Source organism: Phascolarctos cinereus, unplaced genomic scaffold (genome assembly GCF_003287225.1).
Source record: "Phascolarctos cinereus isolate Bilbo 61053 unplaced genomic scaffold, phaCin_HiC Scaffold_5;HRSCAF=322, whole genome shotgun sequence".
Classification (NCBI taxonomy): domain Eukaryota; kingdom Metazoa; phylum Chordata; class Mammalia; order Diprotodontia; family Phascolarctidae; genus Phascolarctos; species Phascolarctos cinereus.
Genome location: NW_027555958.1, coordinates 40,896,579 through 40,916,666, shown reverse-complemented (window position 1 = coordinate 40,916,666; position 20,088 = coordinate 40,896,579). Strand labels below are relative to the sequence as shown.

General features: G+C 45.2%; 1 protein-coding gene, 1 long non-coding RNA gene and 1 other non-coding gene across 3 annotated transcripts; 1 reads left to right on the top strand and 2 right to left on the bottom strand.

Annotated features, from left to right (window-relative positions):
* Nucleotides 1–88: 88 nt before the first annotated feature.
* PEX12 (peroxisomal biogenesis factor 12) lies at nucleotides 89–4,936 on the top strand. The gene is made up of 3 exons (XM_021005970.2): nucleotides 89–616; nucleotides 941–1,494; nucleotides 3,264–4,936. Exons 1-3 carry the CDS (start codon nucleotides 491–493, stop codon nucleotides 3,661–3,663), a joined length of 1,080 nt encoding a protein of 359 aa, XP_020861629.1. The 5' UTR covers nucleotides 89–490; the 3' UTR covers nucleotides 3,664–4,936.
* Nucleotides 4,937–6,163: 1,227 nt separating this feature from the next.
* Nucleotides 6,164–18,134, bottom strand: LOC144457495 (uncharacterized). The gene is made up of 3 exons (XR_013486837.1): nucleotides 17,831–18,134; nucleotides 12,904–12,993; nucleotides 6,164–9,190 (listed from the first exon to the last, which is right to left on the bottom strand). It is a non-coding gene; the product is annotated as an uncharacterized LOC144457495 (long non-coding RNA).
* LOC144458093 (Z30 small nucleolar RNA) lies at nucleotides 9,314–9,410 on the bottom strand. The gene has a single exon (XR_013487645.1). It is a non-coding gene; the product is annotated as a Z30 small nucleolar RNA (small nucleolar RNA).
* Nucleotides 18,135–20,088: the final 1,954 nt, after the last annotated feature.

Below are 20,088 nucleotides of genomic sequence, written 5' to 3'. Positions count from 1 at the left end.
GGGAGGAGGCGGAGAGGGTGTGGTCCCTTTAAAGGTCCCGGCCGGAAGCGGAAGTGAGTCGGTGAAGAATCGAGTGGCCGTCTGCGGACTAGAGCGTCTCCACGTCTCCCGCCGCCGGAGAAGCGTCTACTTCCGTGTACGACTCGTCGGTTCCCCGGCCCCAAGTGCGGCTGCGCGGCTCGGAAGGTTCTCGACTCCTGCGCCCTCTTCTCTCACTGCGCCCGGCTCCTCCATGGGGCCCGGGCTCTCAGCCCCCCGCCCGGCCGCCCCGGCCTCCTTCCCCCGCCACGGAGATGGCGGCCTGGCTCCCGTCGCCCACCGGCTGAGCGGCCCCGTCTGAGCTCTCGCCCTACCTCCCGCCCCGGGGCCTTTCACCGACCCTGCCCCCACTCCCGGAGGTTCGGGACGGCCGGGCTCTCCTATGGCCCCCTCGTACTTCGTCACCTTCTAATGCCTGGTGCCCGCCAGGGCCCGGCACGGAGAGGGCACAATGGCCGAGCACGGGGCTCACATCACGGCCGCCCCTGGCGCGGACGACCAGCCTTCCATCTTCGAGGTGGTAGCGCAGGACAGTCTGATGGCAGCCGTGAGGCCCGCCCTTCAGCACGTGGCCAAGGTAAAGGGGGAGGGGGCCGGCCGACCACCCCGGGCCGGGGAGGCAGGCACTGCCCTGCGGCGTGGCATGTGGAGGTGCCACGGCGACGGGACGGCCAGTGACCTGTCTCCAAAAGTTATACTGGACCGCGGCGCCAGTCAGCACTGGGAGGGCCCGGCACCGAACCTAGGTGCCCGAATCTGTGCCGTGGGCAGAGCCCTGCTAATAGGCATTCACCAAGGTTGGAGATGCATCACAACCGAGGCCCAAGTCTAGAGGGCGATGCAGGCACCTTATTGCAGTAATTAATTACGCAATGAAGTTAATTTTGCCGTTTTGCCTTAGGTTCTTGCAGAATCCAACCCTGCCCATTATGGCTTCCTCTGGCGGTGGTTTGATGAAATCTTCACTTTTCTGGATCTTTTGCTACAGCAGCACTATTTGTCTAAAGCCAGTGCCTCCTTCTCTGAGAACTTTTATGGCTTAAAGAGGATCGTGATGGGAGACCCTGGAGGGGTCCGGAGGTTGGCCAGTGCCGGCCTCCCAAAGAAGCAGCTTTGGAAGTCCCTCTTATTCCTGGTCCTCTTTCCCTACTTGAAAGTGAAATTGGAGAAGTTGGTCTCCAGCCTAAGAGAAGAGGATGAATATTCCATTCATCCCCCTTCTTCCCGTTGGAAGCGGTTTTACCGAGCTTTCTTGGCAGCTTATCCCTTTGTGACCATGGCTTGGGAAGGCTGGTTCCTCATACAGCAGTTACGTTACATCCTGGGGAAGGCTCAGCATCATTCACCCTTACTGAGCCTAGCTGGAGTTTGCCTAGGTAGACTCTCAGCAGAGGATATCCGAGCTTTGGAAAAGTCACCAGCTCGAGCTAGTGGGATGCAACAGCCAGCCACTAGGTAAAAGTGGGGATGTAGAAAAACTCTTATCTCTACATTGCTAAAAAAAACCTTTATTTTAAAAATTCATAGATACCATGCTAAAGTCTCATCCTGATTTTGCCACATTCAGGCACTTTTATAACCTGGCGCTGTGGTTGTGCTTCACACAACCTACATTATCAATGAATCATCCAGAAAACCGTAGAATACTTGTAATTAAAGTATGTTTAGCAACCTGTGACTCTCAGTCAGAAAGAGGGAGGCATTTCAATTTAATGTGCTTTTATTAAAGAAAGGGGTGGCCTGTGATTTCATTAGAACTCCCTCTACCTATGCAGCTTGTAGTCTTAGAGCAGCCTCGAGTACCAAGAGGTCAGAGACTAGTCTGAGCACACACTGATGGGAGGGGTCTGAGGCAGGCCTGTGTCCTTTGTCCTGCTGCTCAGGCTGCTTTCCCATGCACTTTTTTAAAGTTATCTACTATATATATCTCTTAAGGACAGCACTTTGCTAGTGCTTGGATGATGCCAAAACTGAAACTGAATTGGTTCCACTGCCCTAGGGGAGGTTATGACCTATGTAGGTTGGGGGACTTAGTGTAGGAGCCCTTTGTGCATAAGTACATAAGAGGTCACCATGTGCTGTTGACATTAGTCCCAGCACTCTTTCCGCTGGGTTCAAATCTTCCCTCTGCCACTTAGTAGTCTGCTCTGCACAGAAGGGCCCAACTCTGTAAAAAGAGGGGGTTGGGTAGTGCTCTGATTCCTCCAAGCTCCAGATCTGTGCTCCCTTTGGAAGGCTTCCTGAAAGAAGTGGCAGCATTGGGTCTGAAACGTGAAGTTGGTGTAGTAGCACATCAGAAGGAAGGGGTTCCAGATAGGGGCTAAGCAGTGAGCACAGACCAAGACAGGGTAAAGCAAAGGCTGTGGATCAGAACAAGGGGTCTTCTTGGAAATGGTGTTAGAGCAGACCCGCGTCTGCCATCAGTGCAGATAGCTCCAGGGAAGGAGCCTGCTGGAACAATGCAGATCAATCAGTCAACAGGTACTGGTTATTAATCTGTTGCTATGTGCCAGGCAGTGTGCTGAATCCTGGGGATACAAAGAAGGGGGGGGAAATAGTCCCTGCCTTCACACTCTAACGAGGTCCCATGCCAGCATGTATAAGATTGTATAGGTGTATACAAGATGTCGCAATGTAGATAGAAGGTGTAAGATAAGCACATTCTCTGCAAAGTTTCTTTCTTGAAGCACTGAGGTTAAGTGACTTCTTCGAGGTTAAGTGACTTGTTCAAGGTCACACAGCCTTTATCAGTGTTGTGAATTAAGGACTTTGGATATAACCAAGACTAAGGAGTTTGGACTTAAAGCTGTGGGCCGTATGCAACCATTTGAGGTTTTGACATCAGGTTTCTTAACATCAGGTCTGTGGACAAAGAATATTCATCTGTCAGAAGTGGGCAAGTTGGATTGAAAGAGGAAGAGACTATAGACAGCAGCACTATTAAGGAGGATATTAGAACAGTACGCAGAGTTTGGATTTTAGAGTGGAAATAAATTAGAGTGTAGATAGTTAAATAAAAGGGGTAACTAAAGGAGATGAGAAATATTACAAAGGCAGAATCGATAGAAATTGGCTACTTCCTAACAAAACTGTAGTGATACTGGAAAACTTGGCCATGCAGTCCTACCCATGATCTTGACGAGCAGTGTAATAATAGATATTCTTACAATTCATAATATTTCGGGCCTGTGACATAACGTCTGTTTTATGTTCCTCCCTAACAGTATTCGAGAGAAGGTGCAGTCAGCTGTCAAGAAAGCTATAGGAGGCCTTTCCTTGTCCGTCTCCACAGGCTTTTCTGTAGGTGTTTTCTTCCTGCAATTCCTAGATTGGTGGTACTCATCAGAGAATCAAGAAACCATCAAATCCCTGACTGCCCTGCCCACCCCACCACCCCCTGTGCACCTGGACTACAACTCTGATTCCTCTCTGTTGCCAAAGCTGAAGTCAGTGTGCCCCTTATGTCGCAAAACACGGGTGAACGACACTGCACTGGCCACCTCTGGCTATGTGTTTTGTTACCGATGTGTGTATAACTACGTGAGGAGTCACCAAACCTGCCCCATCACAGGCTATGCAACAGAAGTCCAGCACCTGGTTAAACTGTACTCCCCCGAAAACTGAATTACCTTGCCAACTGTGCCCCATGGTAAGACTGCTCTGCCTACCATCCATTCTGCCATAGAGTGGTATTACTCAGCCAGACCCATCCATCTTAGTCACCCATCTCAGGACATCCTCAACCTTAAAGAGCCTAGCAAAACATTTTTTTAAATCAAATATATACCCACTTGAATGTAGCCTATTAATATGCCTTCCAATCTCCATCCAGAAATTAATGAAAACAGAGTCAAGTTGCTAAATGAACACATTACCAAGGGTCATTAGTCAAGAGGGACAGAGTTGTTATGAGGATCACATGAAGTAAGACATGGAAAGCACTTTAATTGAGCTATATGAGTGCTCTGTTATTATGTGGAAGGAGGAAGAGGGAGAAATAAAGCTCTCAATCTCCACTGTCTCCTATACCTTGCATCCAGACTACAGCAGCCCAAGAAGGATCTAGATAGGGACATGCATGCACTAGGCAGACTCCTCTTCAAGGACTCACTTGCCTGCCAATAATGTTTAGGTGTTCAAGGATTTTGTTTGCTTTGAATGAAAATAAAACTTAAGACAATGAGTCACTTTTTCAAACTGACACCGCTTCAGCACAGTTCTTATTAATGCCCCATCTAGTTTGGAGTGTGATTTGGAGTGGATCCTTCACAAGAAGGTACATAATGTGCCTTTCTTGGGAAACTGGATATGGTCAAATAAAGTATTAGATTGATTTTCCATTTAGAGCAGTCTGAGAATTTTAAGTGTGAAAGTCAAACTTACAAACCCCAAGGAGAAAATACAGTTAAACCTACACTAATCCAACTGTCACAGAGCCACGGAGTGTTAAGCTGGAAGGGAACTCTGGTCCAGGCCCCTTAATTTACAGAGGAAGAATAAAGGCTTCTAAGTGAGGGATTCATTCACCCATGGTCACCCAGCCAGTTAATGACAGAGCCAGGACTAGAATCCAGGCCCCCTGACTTCCTCACCCAGTGCTCTTTTCTCTACTGTGTCACAAATAAAAGGGAGTAGAAAAACAGCTTTGTGTGAGCATTTTCTGCTGACTCCCAAAAGTGTTTGCTTAGCTTGCATGAACACTTCTCACCACTACTAATTGCAATTTTTATGAAGCCCCCTCTGTAATGTAGCCCAAAAATAAATTTTGGTTTTACACAATACAAAAACGTGCTACTTTTCTTTGTTGTCGTTATTTCACTTCTGAAAGTTGGCTGTGTCTGTGTTCTTAATAAAAACTAGAATTGATTTCTGCCTAGACCATCTTTACAATTTTGAAGTACTTTCAGTGAAAGTGTTCATTTCAATACAATTCATCTATTTTGTTTGTTGCTGACACTTTATGCTGTAGAAAAGCTGTCCGTCTAGTTAAACAAAAATTCAAATAGCTGTGTCTCAATAGCATGAATTCAGCCTGACAAAGATCAACCAGAAACAGGATAATCGAACTTTGGGAACAGTTAAGTTTTGTTCTATTTTAAAAACTATTCTATGTTCTCTCTTCTTGTGCCTTTTACTTTCCTCTTTATAAGTTACAATCAAGTGATCTTTTTAGAGAAGTACTTTAGATCTAAAAAACAAAGAATGATTCATGTTTCATTCACGCCTGAGAAAACCAGGCTTTCTGCCATAAAAACAGGTATGGCCAGATATGACAATGCAATTATTTTTAATTCTGGAATCTTGCAAGTAATTTGTCACATGCCAGATGCCATATTGAAATGTCCATAAGCTGGATTTAAAACTGAAACATTTAGCTTAATTGTTCAACTATTACTGATTTTTAAAAATTTTAGCAAGGATCTTCATTGATACGCACAGTCCCAAGAGAAAAAGACTTAACACAACTCCTGTACTGATAGGCTTCAAATATCACTTAGGCCAACTCTTTCACTTTACAGATGAGAAAAGTGTGAGACAAGGAAGTTAGATGATTTTGCTCAGCATTGCAGAGCTAATCAATGACACTCCTAAGATAGCTCTTGGTCTAGAGGGAACGGTAGAGGTGTAAACATCTCGTTTTGCAGGTAAGGGAACTGAGGTCTGGAGAGGAAAAGTGATTTTTTAGGTCCCACAGATAGTGTCACAGCCAGGATTCCAAGTCTAGCTCCACTGCATCATGTCCACTCCCAAGCTTTATAACTCAATTCTTCTGATAATTCAGTTTAAAGCTCCCCTCCTCCATATCATGGTGTAATTAATCCCAGCCAATTATGTTACAAATACATATTCATACTTAATCTTATCCCAAGGTCTAAGGTGATCTAGGGGTATGTTGACTGATAGATATCTTCATAAATAAAGTTTCAACATACCTCATACTTAACCAACCAAGCTCTGAGCCCCTGCTTGATGATTAAATATTTACTAAACTAGAAAAACCTCATTTCCCAACAGTGGTTACTCATATCTCTTTATTAAATCCCCTGATCTCTTAGGAATAAATAAACTATTAAAAAGCACTAAATACACAATGTATTAATATTGAAATCGATAACAAAGCCAAGATAGAGATAATTATTTATTTTAGCTCTGAAAAAGTTCACAACCAGAGGTTTCTCAATGCAACTACAGATAACCACCTCTTAGAACACAATCCCACACCATTTACATTGTTTAGGATGCAAAATAACACCTCTTTAAGACTCGTTCTTCATCCCTTTGGCAAAATAAGGGTTATGATAATTTTATTAGGAAAAAAAGATATCTCTATATTCATTTTCTGTCTTCTCTAGTTTCTCTCCAGTTATGGCACAAGTTAATTCAGTCTCTCAAACCATCACTCTTTTTTTTAATTCGGAGGCAATCAGGATTAAGTGACTTAGCCCGGGGTCACCAAACTAGTAAGTGTCTGAAGCCACATTTGAACTTGGGTCCTCCTGACTCCTGGGCTGGTGCTCTATCCACTGTTCCATATTGTACCCCTCAAGCCATCACTCTCAACAGTCTCTCCAAACTGACAGTAAAACTGCCACTTCCAAAATATTCCATTTAGCTCTTAAAGGAACAGTATGGTCTTTGTTCCAGAGCCTAGAGAATCAGATGTTGCATCAGGATAAACTAGAGAGACTAGGCCAACCACTACCTGGAAGAATCTCAAGACAATTCCACAGTGGATTGGTTAAAGGAACTGGGCAAAGAGAATACTTAGCAGGAAATGACTGCTGCTTTCAAGTACTTAAATCGATTTCAAATGGAAGGGATAAGAATTATTCTGCTAAGCTGAAGAGAGAAGAACTAAAGATTAATGGGTAAAAATTGCAACAAATAAAGTTAGGTTTGATTTTCTCGAATACTTCTGAATAATTAAGAGCTATACAAAAGGCTGCCTCGGGGAGCAATGGGTTCTCCTCCCACCAGGAAAGAAAGAACGTTCTTTTTTATTACAAATTTAAACACCAACAACCAAGAACATTTCAATATTCAAAGGACAGAAGATTATTAAACTTGAGGTATAAATTGAGGTTTTTAAATGCATATTCAATTTAACATGACAACAACAAAGCTGCCCAGCTTATCTATCATCCCGTGAATCTCTGGCTTCTCTCCAGAGTATTTTTAAATGTTTAATTAACTCCCTTTTCTTTCTCTTCTTTTTTCCTATCACTAACCACCAAATCCCTGCCCCCACAAACGGAAGTATTCCTAGTCTAGCCACCACATAACTACATCTCATTCTGCAGCTCAGATCCTCAGACTAGACTCCTGTCACCTTGTTGCCCATATCCAATGGGTCACCAAGTCCTGTCATTTCTACTTCCATGAGGTCTCTCTCATGCATCCCCCTTCTCTCCTCTGACACTGCCCCCTCTCTACCGAAGACCCTTGTCACGTATTACAAAAGCCTGGGAGCAGGCCTGCCTGCCTCAAGTCTCTCCGGGCTCCAATCCATCCTCCACTAGGCTGTCAGTGATCTCCCTAAAGCACAGATCTGCCCTGGTCCTCCCCTCTATTCATTAATATCCAGAGGCTTCCTATCACCTCCAGGACCAGATATAAAATCCTCTTTATGGCTTTTAAAGCCCTTTATAATCCAGCCCAGATCTCCCATCTTCCCAGTCTTCTCTAATTTTAACCCCCTCCACACACTCTGCAATCAGGTAGGTGAACACTGGCTTCCTTGCTGTTCCTTGAAAAAGACACTCTATTTCTCAATTCTGGAGATGTTTTTGTTTTTCCTTTTTTTATTAATTTTACTTTCTAACATTCACTTCCATGAGATTTTGAGTTCCAAATTTTCTCCCCATCTCCTCCCTCCCCCCACCCCAAGACAGCATGCATTCTGAATACCCCTTCCCCTCATCTGCCCTCCCTTCTATCCCCCCCACCACTTCTTTTATCCCTTTCCCCTACTATTTTCCTGTAGGGCAGGATAGATTTCTATACCCCATTTCCTGTATATCTTACTTCCCAGTTGCATGTGAAAACTGTTTTTAACATTTATTTTTAAAACTTTGGGTTCCAAATTTTCTCCCACCCCACCCACCCTCACTGAGAAGGTAAGCAACTCAATACAGGTTCTACATGTGTAGTCATGCAAAACACTTCCACAATAGTCATGTTGTGGAAAACTAACTATATTTCCCATCATCCTATCCCTCGAATTGAGGGGGGCGTGGCACAAGTTTATTCTATTCTCTCTTTTGACCCTGTCCCTCCTCAAAAGTATTTGCTTCTGATTACCCCTTCCCCATTCTGCCCTCCCCCTATTTTCCTGTAGGGTAAGATAGATTTCCATACCCAACTGAGTGTGTATGGTATTCCCTCCTTAAGCCAAATTCTGGAGACGTTTTAAATGGCTTTCTCCGGGTCAAATTTTCTCCCTGTTCATTTCTATCTTGTGGCTTCCTTCAAGTCTCAATTAAAAATCCCACCTTCTGCCAAAAGTCCTTCCCTTCCCCTTTACTGCTGATGCCTCCCCTCTGACATTAGCTCCAAGTGGCCCTGTCCATATAATTGTTTCATGTTGTCTCTTCCATTATCTCCTTCAGAGCAAAGACTGTCTTTTGCCATTCTTTGTATCCCCAGCACTTAGGATATGGTAGGCATTTAATAAATGCTTGTTAACTCACTGACAAAGGCTGGACCACCCCTTGTTGGGGAGGAGAGACATGACATCACTGTAGAGGGGATTCTTGTTTTAGATGACTTCTGAGAGTGAATCACCAGCATCCTCAGAGACAAAGGGTAGCAATATTCAAATGAAGCTGACTTCAGCCCATAGAGGCTTTTGTTTCTACTCTCATGACCACAGTGTAAAAGCAGCCATGATCTAGGAGAGAAGGCAATGGAAGTATTTTCAGCATCGTACAAAGGGGAAACCTTATTACCAAATGGACCATCTTGTGGGCTGCAAGATATTAACACTTTTGATAAGGCCACTACATACACATATCACAAACCATTTGCTGAACAAGAAAGCCTTCTTAACACATTAAAATTCCACTAAGGGTATTATTAAGTCACATTTGATGGTGTAGTGAGCGTTGTCTTCTATGAAGGCATTTATCAAAGTCAGATTTTTCACCCTGACCTAAAAGGGAAAACAAATGAAAGCATTATTAATAGCTAGTTAGTGTTTCTGATATCAAACAATTTCTCTTAGATGCAATGTACAGAGAAGAGCAGTATGAGAAGATGCAAAGGCAAGCAGGATTAGCTCAGAGAGAAGATTAAGTGATCATGCCCTGGTCAGAGCCAAAACAGAAGCCATGGCAATACCAGGTCAGACTATACTTCACTCATCATTGCATTTCAGAACCCTGAATGTAGTGGATAGAAAAAATTGCATTATCATAATAACCAACTTTTGATACTCTGTGGCAAACAAGAAAAATTTAAAACCTAACTTTAGAAACCAGATCCAACTATGGCTGATCTCACTCTGATGTATAAAAATCCAAATCTGAAGAGCCCAGTCAATTATGGTTATTGGCCCGGCCCAGCCCCAATTTGGTGAGGAGCCCTGTTCCCCAGGAAGCACCACCAACCCTGCCCTGTGTCATCCCAAAGAATGATGCCTTAGCCCTCTATTTTTTTGGGTGGGGGAGCAGGCAATCGGGGTTAAATGACTTACCCAGGGTCATACAGCTAGTAAGTGTCAAATGTCTGAGGTCAAATTTGAATTCAGGTCCTCCTGACTTCAGGGTGGTGCTCTATCCACTTTGCCACCTACTGACCCTCATCCTTTAGTAACACAGTGAAAACTGGTAGGTGTGAGCCAAGTCGGTGGCACTAGCTGCCCCTTAGAACCTACTCTCTTTTGTGCCCCTCCCCCCCATCAGTTCCTCAGCCTGGTGCACAGTAAGGGCTTAAATGTTTGATTTATCTACCTACAGTCTGCCACACACTCATTCTTCCCAGCTTCTCTGAATTGTCGGAGAAACAACAATGCCTCAGATTTCTGTCATGCTCTGCTCCTCCATTTCCCATATCCTTGTATTTGCAGACCAGGCTAACACACCCTGGAGGGTGGGTCCTGGTAATCTGGTATTTTGCCATCCTCTAGCCAGCTAACTCCAATATGCTCCCCTGCTCTCTCAAACTTCATCCAGCTCTACTTCTGAAACTCTCAGGCATCATTTACAGATTCCTCATCCATCCTAGACATTTCTCATACATTTAAAAAAACATTGGGGCAGCTAAGTGGCACAGTGGATAGAGCACTGGCATTGGAATCAGGAGGACCTGGGTTCAAATCCAGCCTCAGACATTTAACACTTACTAGCTGTGTGATCCTGGGCAAGTCACTGAACCCCAAATACCTCACATAAAAAAAAAATCTCATGGAAAACCCGGATCCCTCCATAAGGCAGAGCCGCCACTTTTAATAATGCCCTAAGCACAGGAAGAAGTCACGAGGAGCAAGCAAACTCCTTGGTCCTCACCACCACTCCCAGAGCCTCCTCACTCAGTAACCTTTCCTCTTCTGAGGTCTACTCCATTCACCCCCCCGTTGATGGGTCAATCCAATAATCATTAAGTGCTGACTACGCCAAGCCCCGGGCTAGGTGCTGGCGATACAAAGACTGAAGCCAAATCTGACACAACTATCTTGACAAGCAGGTGAGAGAGCAACCCAGAGGGTAACAAATGATTCCAGGGCATGTATCCAATACAGACTGCCAAATGAGGACAATGTACAAGCCCATATCTGTATGTAGGTGTGCACATAAGTACAACATGGATATAAGGTAATGATGGGGGTGGTACTTGAGATGAATCTTGGAGGAAATGGAATTTCATCAGGCAGATGTGGGAGGGAGGGGTGGCAGTTAATGCAAAAGCAAGGAGATGGGAAACGGAGTGCCACATATGAGGAACAATCAGGCCGGGTGCATCCTGGGATCGCAGTCCGTAATAAAGCTGAAAAAATGGAGGCCAGGTAGTAAAGGGAATTAAATGCCAAAAAGAGGAGTCTGGATTTGCCTTTAGAAGTGAATGGAAGCCACTGGATTACTGTGAAGGGGAGGGATATGGGAAGGTCCAAGTTAGAAAGAAACCTTTAGGTGTCGGTCTGGGAAGAGAAGGGATCGAAGAGGGTTAGAGAGTTATGGCAATAGTCCAGGTATGAGATGATTAGGGCCTGGGAGACTGTGGGGGCCTGTGTGGGCTGAAGACTACTTCCACGCCCCTGACTTCGGGCATTTCCCTTCTCTGATCATACATAACCAATATTCCAGAGCTTGGCACAGTACCTAGAACATGGCAGGTGAGTCATAAATGCTTGGTTCCTTCCTTTCTTCATCTCACTAAGCAGGGGCATTGCCCGAGGTTCTGCCTTCTCTATTTTCTCTATACTCTCTCCTTTGATAAAAGCTTCCATGCCAATGGTTTAGATCATCAAGTCTAAACAGATTGGCTCCCAAATCTTCAGATACAGGCCTAACCTCTTTGCTGAATATCACCATCTCCACTTAGATGTTCCAAAAGCATCTCAAACTCAATGTGTCCCAAATGAATACATTTTCTCCCCTAAACCCACCCTCCCCTAAACTCACTCCTGTAAACCTCTGTCTAGTCACTCAAACCCCCAACTGAAAGATCATTCTTGACTTTTTCCTTCTCCCTCACCTCAAATATCCAGTTTCCAAGTCCCCTCCATTTTACCTCCCGATATCAGCATGCCCTATCAGCCATGACCTGAACCAGTGCAGATTTCCTGCCTCCTCCCACCCCTACCCTGCCTTTCTCCTCTCCACACAGCTAGCTGTCTAAATTATCTCCCTAAAGCACATGCCTGATGGAGTCACTCCTCAAAAATCTCAAGTGGCTTCCACCTTCCCGTTCCAGGCTAAAATAAACTCCCCTACCTGAGTGTTTAAAGCCCTTTACTACATGACTGACATTTCCCATTACTCCCTCTTTCTCTCCCAGTTCTCCTTTCTCCTACATTTCAATCAAATGGTTTCACAAACTAAATATTCTACCTCCTGCCCTCCCTCATCCCTTCTGCCTCTCAAAGGTCTTCTCTTCCTTCAGGGTGCAGCCGGGCCTTAGACAATTCTGGCTGTAGCTCATGCATACATGTTCTATCCCCTATCAGCAGATTGCTTCTCGAATATCAGTTCTTGAATAATCAGCTGAATAGCTTCCTGAGGGCAGGGACTCTTCATTTTCATGTTCCCAGTGCTTAGCATCCTGCCTAGCACAAAGCCTGAACCTAATAAATGTTTAAGTTGGCTTAGGGGACTTAGTCATACCATTTAAAAATACTTTGCTTTCGAGATTTTCAGTTGGGCAATTAAATTTGCAAAATTGTTCTTTAGACACCACTTGTCAGGCAACTAGATGTTACATCAAACCAAGTGTACTTGTAATGTGAAATCTCCTTCCATTAAACCAGTTTTATAGCTAATAAAACCTGACTATAAAATCACAGAGTCAGGCTGGCTTAAAGTGATGATGCCTCAAGGTGTACAAAGCCTTTCCACACTATGATGATCACACTTTATCCTCACAAAGTAACAGAGTAGTGTGGTGGATTACAGCATTGGCCTTGGAAGTGGGAAGACCTATCTTCAAACAATGGCTACAACCCTGGGCAAGGTTCTCCACCTTTCTGAGCCTCAGTTTCCCCCCGGCGAGGCACCTCCCCCCCCCACCTGGGTCAAATGAGAAGCCTAGATTCCATGACTTCTTACAGTCCCTTCCAGTTCTAAATCTATCATCCTGAAATGTAAATGCTAGGACTATCCCAATTTTATAGATGAGGAAACTGAGGCTCAAAAATGTTAAGTGACTTACCCAAGGTCCCAAGTAAATGTCAGGGACAGAATTCAATCATAGGTCTTTCAGACTCCAAGTCCAATGTTCTATCCACTAAACAGCAGAGTCCTAGGATAGAGAAAAGGGCCAGCCTTAGAGTCAGCAAGACCTGGGTTCAAGTCCTGCCTTGGATTCATAATAGCTGGTAAATCTCTCAGTGCTGAGTGCACAGATATGCCCTAGTGGAAGGAGTTTCCACACAGAACTTTCCCTAAACCAATGAAATTGCAGGATGAGACCAAAATGAAAGTGGCTTGCCAATTTCACAATGGTAGTGAGAGATGGTGGAATCTCGACCCCAGTCTCTTCTTCCAGGGCTCCTCCTTGTCATCACCCCTGCTTCCTTACAAATGAGATGTCTGCCTTCATGTTGTATTTGCTCTACTCACCCCCTCCTGAAATTACGAATGAGCAGTGACCTGTTTCCTAGAGGAAGGAGAACCCTGGACAATCCCAAAACAGGATCACGAGTCCTTGGAAGATGGAGTATTTCCTCCGCTTCATGGCACAGGCAGGAGTCACTTACTCGTTTGGCTGGCCATAGCTAGTACAGGACCCTATATCTCATACATGGCATAGCCAGGGTCTGAACCATCTTATCATTAACTTGTCACCACCTGCCTCCTTTGGTCATCTGTAAACACTCACCTTGGAGCAAATGACTTCCAGCTTTCCAATTAGTCAAGTGTCCCATTTGAAAACAAACGACTTCTGCTGTGTATCAGCTGGGTATCTATAGCTGCAGAGGACAGCTAGATACAAGGGGGGAGGCTCAAATGCAGAAATGTGTTGTTTTGTTTATAAGTATCATTGTCCTTACCCTCGGCCTCCCATATCTAGCTGGTCCCAGGCCAAGCGTCATCTATTTCAACCACCACTCCCAGAAAACTGGAACCTAGCCAGGTCTGGCATCTTCCCATCTAAGACAAGCTGCCAGTCTCACAGCACCAGGGCAACCATCAGGTTCTTCACCCTCCCAGCCTAGTTAATCAGCTCAATTTAGAGACTCCTCTCCTCACCTCTCTCTACATTCCCTCTTGATCTCATCAGGAAGTCATCCCTGCTTCCTCAGATGCACCAATCACTTCATGCTTCTTATGCCATCTCATCATATTGTTTCACTAGAAGGTCCAATCAAACCACTATCACTAACTCAGAATTATCCTTCCCAGGCAGCAACACCCCATGACAGCAAGAATCATGTCCTGTTAATCTCTCTGCTTCCTAGAGTATCTAGTGCAGGGGTGGGAAAGCTGTGGCCTTCTAGGTCCTTGGGTGCGGCCTTTTGACTGAATCCAAGTTTTAAAGCAAAAATCCTTTTGTTAAGGGGATTTGTTCTGTGAAGTTTGGATTTAGTCAAAGGGCCACAGTTGAGGACCTAGAAGGCCACACGTGGCCTCAGACTGCAGGTTCCCCATCCCAATCTAGTACAAAGGAGGTATAAGATGAATATTTAATGTATGAGTGAACTCAATACAGTGAAACAAAGTTAAGCTCCCACAATGAGTAAGCTACTGTGGAATACTAAAAAAACATTGAAAAAGTATTCCTTCAGGAGCTAACACTTTGCTGGGAGAGATACAAGAAAATAATCTGAGGAGGGAGAAAATGGTAACTAGGATGGGGCACATCACAGAAGACTTTATAGAGGAGGTGGCAGGTGAACTGAGCCTTGAAGACCAAGACAGGAGAAAACGGAAAGAGGGAGCACATAACAGGAAAGGGGGACCGAGAGGAAAGATGGCAGCCCAGTTTGGCTGGATCACAGAATGTAGGAAAGGAAGTAAAATAAGTAACTAAAATAAACTAAGAAAAGAAAGACAAGGTGAAATCAGATTGTGGAGTCTCAAGTGCCCAGCTGAGGAGTTCTTATTCCATCCTGGAGGCCACAGGGTTCCACCAAAGGGTTTCTGAGTAAAGGAGTAACACGGTCTGAGATGGATGGGAATGATGTTGTGGAGCCAATAAAAATTAACAGGATTTAGCAACTGATTAGATATGTAGGAGCAGGGGAGAAGAGAACATCAAGGATGAAGGAAACAAGCATTTGATAAGGGCCTATCGCATGCAAAGAGCCATGCTAAATGCTTTACAAACAGTATCTCACTGACCTCACCAACAACCTCCAGGGATAAGTACTGTTATCATCCCCATTTTAGAGATGAGGAAACTGAGACAGACAAGAGGTTCAGGGACTTGCCCAGGATGACACAGCTATTAAGTGTCAGGCTGGATTTGAACTCAGGTTTTCCTGACTCCAGGCCCAGCACTCTGTGCACTATAGCACGCCCTAGCAGCCACTAAGATGACCATAAAGTAATACACGTGGGTGACTGGGAGGAGAAAGGCAGATTTTTGTCACATGGGAAAGGTGGGTTTTGAAGGTAAGACAATTCAATAAATGTTAAGTGCCTGCTCTCAAGAAAGCAAGCAATATGCATTCATTAATACCTCAGTTAAAAACAGGAATGAAGATACAAAAACAAAAAAACTGAGACAGTTCTTGCCCTCAAGGGGCTTATATTCTTTCTACTGGAGAATAAAATAGCCATTAGTTAAATAAATAAAGGAGACAGCATTAACAACTAAGAGTAGAAAAGGTCTCTGGGAGAAGAGGGTGAAATGAAGACGGAGTGTGTTCCAGAAATGGGAGCCTGGCTATGCCAAAGCACAGGAACTGAAGCTGGAGCTGGAGGTACTGACTGCATCCAGCAGGCTACACAGGACTAGAATTCCGGACCGAGAGCAGACCTAGACAGACTGACAGATGTGGGAGTCATCTGCAGAGACTGTAACTGAATCCCTGGAAATCCCATCAAATAACCAAGAAAATGTAGAGGGAGACAAGAGGAATGTATAGTAATGTCAAATCAACTAGGATTCATTAAGCCCTACTATTTGCCCAGCACTTTAGTAGTAAGTGCTGGGGATACAAAGGCAAGAGATAGTCCCTGTCCTCAAGGAGCTCACAGTCTAACAGGGGAGACAAGGGGCAAACCACCACGTACAAACAAGCTATGTATAGGATAAATATGAAATAACCAACAGAGGGGTTGCACTAGCATTAAGGAGAATCAGGAAAGGCTTCTTGCAGAAGGTGATACTCTAGCTGAGACCTCAAGGGAGCCAGAGACGCAAGAGGAGAGCAAGAGCATTTCCGGGGGGGGGGGGGGAGGAGGAGAACAGCTGGTGAAAATGCCGAAGCTGTGAGATGCAGAGTCTTGTGCAAAGAATAGCAAAGCGGCCAGCCTCACTGGATGACAAAGAATGGGGGAAGGGAGCAGAGTGTCCATGGTGAGGTGAGGGGAGGGTAGAGAGTGGGGGTGTAGAAAAACTGGAAAGGAAGGAAAGGGGCAGGTTATACAGGGCTCTAAAAGCCAGAGGATTTTATATTTGATGGGGGAGGTGATACAGAGTTTACTGAATAGGGATAGTGACGTGGTCAGACTTGCACTTAAGGAAAGTTATTTTCACAGCTGAGTGGAGGACCGACTGGAGTGGAGAGATGTGAAGCAGGCAGAAGGCTATTCCAACAGTCCAGGCATGAGGTGATGAGGGCCTGCTCTAGAGAAGTGGCAGTATCAGAAGATGGGAGAATGTGTGAGATCTTATGAAGGTAGAAATGACAGGACTTGGGACTGGCTGGATATGGAGTGGCAGAGGGGGGGTTAAGGATGACACTCCAGGTTGTAAGCCTGAGAGGACGGTGGCACACCCCCCCCCCTTAGTGGGGTGGGTAGGACCCGGCTCACTTTGTAAATTGGATCCTAAGGTCATAGGATGTTGAGGCAGCTCAGTGCAGTAGAGACAGCTTCAGAATCAGTAAGACCTCTGTTCAAATCCACTTTGATACACACTGGCTGAGAAACCCTGGGCAAGTCACTCAAGTCAGTGTCCTGAGGAGGCCTGTTAAGTCAGAGAAGAGGCCCATCTGTGCTGACAAAGAAAACTCCTTACCCGAAGCTCTCTTACATCATTAAATTACAGGTCAGAAAAAGATGATATAAAAAAATGTCGCTATAACAATAGCTTGCATTTACACAGTGCTTTAGGGTTTGCAAAACACTTCACAAGTTATCTCATTTGAATCTCACCTCACCCAGTAAAGTAAGTGCCATTTTACAGGTGAGGAAACTGAGGCTGAGAGGAGTAACTCCTCCAGCGTCATTCTGCTAACAAGTCTCTGAGGCAGGATGCAAACTCGGGTCTTCCTGACTCAGTTTCCCCCTCTACCCACAGGTGTTTAATAAACGCTTATTGGGTGATTGAGGTCTTCCAGCCGTAAAGTTTCTCACTGTACCCAGTTATTTTAATAGACGCTCGATTAAGGCATCAGCAAAGGTGTAGGGCACTGGCTCGTCACCCTTTCTGGGTCGTGGATCCTTTCTCAGGACGTCTCTAAATGAGCGAGATAAGATGCACGAGACTACAAAGAAAACCAATTACACGCAGATTCGGACGTCCTCTCCTCCCCACCCACGTTCACGCACCCCCTGGAATCTCTCCGTGACACACGTTTCTGAAGCCCTTGAGCGGGGGCCGACTGCCGGACGGGGAGTCCGGGCGCCCGAGTCGGAAGCCCGGGGGCGACTCAGTTTCTCCTCCCGTAAAGTGGACAACCAGGCGTCTTCCGTCCCTAAGCTCCGTGCTCTCAAGGCTTGGTTGGGGGCGAGGAGGGGCGAGGAAGGAGGCCCCCATACCGGGGAGATGGAGGTGGCTTCACGTGAACCCGGGGAGAAAAGAAGCGCCAGGCGCGCAGTCTCTGCAACTGACCCACTCTCTGCAGGCGGGCACGCGAGACTCGGCCACGTGAGCCCCGGAGAGGGGGGGAGGGAGGGAGGCTGAGATAAGAGCACAAGAAAAGCAGGCAGCAACCGCCCCCACGCGAGGGCGGCTTTCAACTCACCCCCAACTCCTCACGGGTCGCCCGGAGCTCCTCGAGACTGCGCCGACACGGCGCCGGCGGGGCGTTTCCGGCGGGATAGCCAATCAGGACCTGGCATGTGTGTCACGTGAGGCGTTGGTCCCGCCTACCACGCTGCAGTTTCTCCTCCCGCTCCTCTTGGTCTTCAATCTTCTTGGCTTGGTCCGGCTTCCGTAGCCCATCCTAGTGTTTCTGGCTGATTGTAAAGTGGTTTGCAGAGGCTAGACCCCAAGAGGTGGGGCTGGGGGGCGGGCCTAAAAGGGAGCACCGAAAGCTGTCTCCAGGCCACGCCCCCTTTAAACATTTTTATTTTTTTATTATTTTAAACTTGATCAACGACCATGGAGGCCAAATTTCAACAGTTTAGCCGACAGCGTGCTGAATGCAGAGTCAGGGGACTTGGGTTCTAGTCCCTTCTCTGCAAAGTCAACGAGCATTGATTAAGCACCTACTGTGTGCCAGGCAGTGCGATAAGACAGTCCCAGATCTCTAGGGACTTATGCAAACAACTGTGTTTGCAGCAAGTAAAGTAGACAAACCACTGGACCTAGAATCAGTCATATCTGATGCTCTGTGACCTTATTGGAGTTTTCTTGGCAGAAATACTGAAGTGGTTGGCCATTTCCTTCTCCAGCATATTTTACAGATGAGGAAACTGAGGCAAACAGGGTTTAATGATTTGCCTAGGGTCACACAGCTAGTGTCTGAGACCAGATTTGAACTCAGGTCTTCCTGCAGCGAGGTGGTGAATTGGATAGAGTGCAGGGCCTGGAGTCAGGAAGACCTGAGTTCAAATCTGGTCTCAGACACTAGCTGTGTGACTCTGGGCAAGTCACTTTACCCCATTTACCTCAGTTTGGTCAACTGTAAAATAGGGCTAGTGATAGCACCTACCTTATAGGGGTGTTGTGAGGATCAAATGAGATGTAAAAAGTTCTTAGCATAGTGCCTGGAATACAGTAGATGCTTGATAAATGCTCATTCCCTCACCTAATATATCTGCAAGCCAAGTTGGAGATAAATAACACTAGGACTCTGTCTTCTCTGTAAAATAGAGAAGTTGGACACAGTGGTCTTTAAAAACCTTTCCATGTCTATCACGATACTTTAGGATAACAGGAGTTTTTCAAGTGCTTGCTTTTAAAGCCCCTTTCAGCCCCCGCCCAAGAGCATGTATTTTCTGTAAGGATTATCACTCCCGTATTCTACCCCCCCCACCTCACCCACAACTCCATCCCCACCCAATAATCATGCTTCTTAGATGCCAACTTGTAGAAACAATTACCATAGCACCTACTTTTCAAGAATAATTAGTTAAAATTGGTGGTTACCAAATGGTCTGATGGCTGGAGATGATAGAACAATTCCCTTGGGAGCAGCTTGGTAGTATCCACCTTTCTCCCCAAAGAGGAAGGTCAAACCTACCCCCAATCCGTAACTGAGTGGATCTCCTTGTCCCAAACATGATTTATGGTGCTTGTCCCAATTGCAAAACCTCCTAATTATGGCTCCGCTACCGTCTGCCTTGCCCTTTTTTTAAATCCCTGCTAGGGCAAAGGAGAGAAAAATCTAGTGGTTACTATTTCTCAGGATACAGTTGCCATTGTCTGAGAATAAGAAGGGGTAGTATTCACATAGATTTCTGATTTTGAATAAAGCAGTCACATAAACTGAAATTAAAAATATAACCCTAACCCCACATTTATTATACAACAGTTATATTTTCACTCTTTCAAAACCATCATTTCTTCCTATGCTAAAATGGTAGACGAAATCAATGGAAAACAATTAAAAGTCTGTCATTTCCATATCATTCACAGCACCACTGTCAAATGATGAGTACTGAAAGCATTTCACATAAAAGGCTTCAAAGAGTCGGCTACAGACATATACTAGTACGTGGAAAGTATCCCACGTACATACTTTTGTATTTCTACAAATTTCTGGTTTCTTTAAATATAGACTCGCCCAATTTTGGAAAATAAACAAGGTAGTTTGAGTGCAAGAACGATGCTGCTAAAAGACTAAAATTAATCCAAAGCCAGTAACTGGTCATTCAGTTGTTTTGCTTTGGTGCTACTCACCATTATATAATCCATGCCAACCTGGAAATTCCACCAAATATTTGTGAAATGTACAACCAAGCAAATAGACCTACTTGTATAGCAAAAAGGTTTTAGGAATGCAGTACTGAACTCAAAAAATTCAACCATCTTGCTGTTCCTGCTGAAAACTCGGGC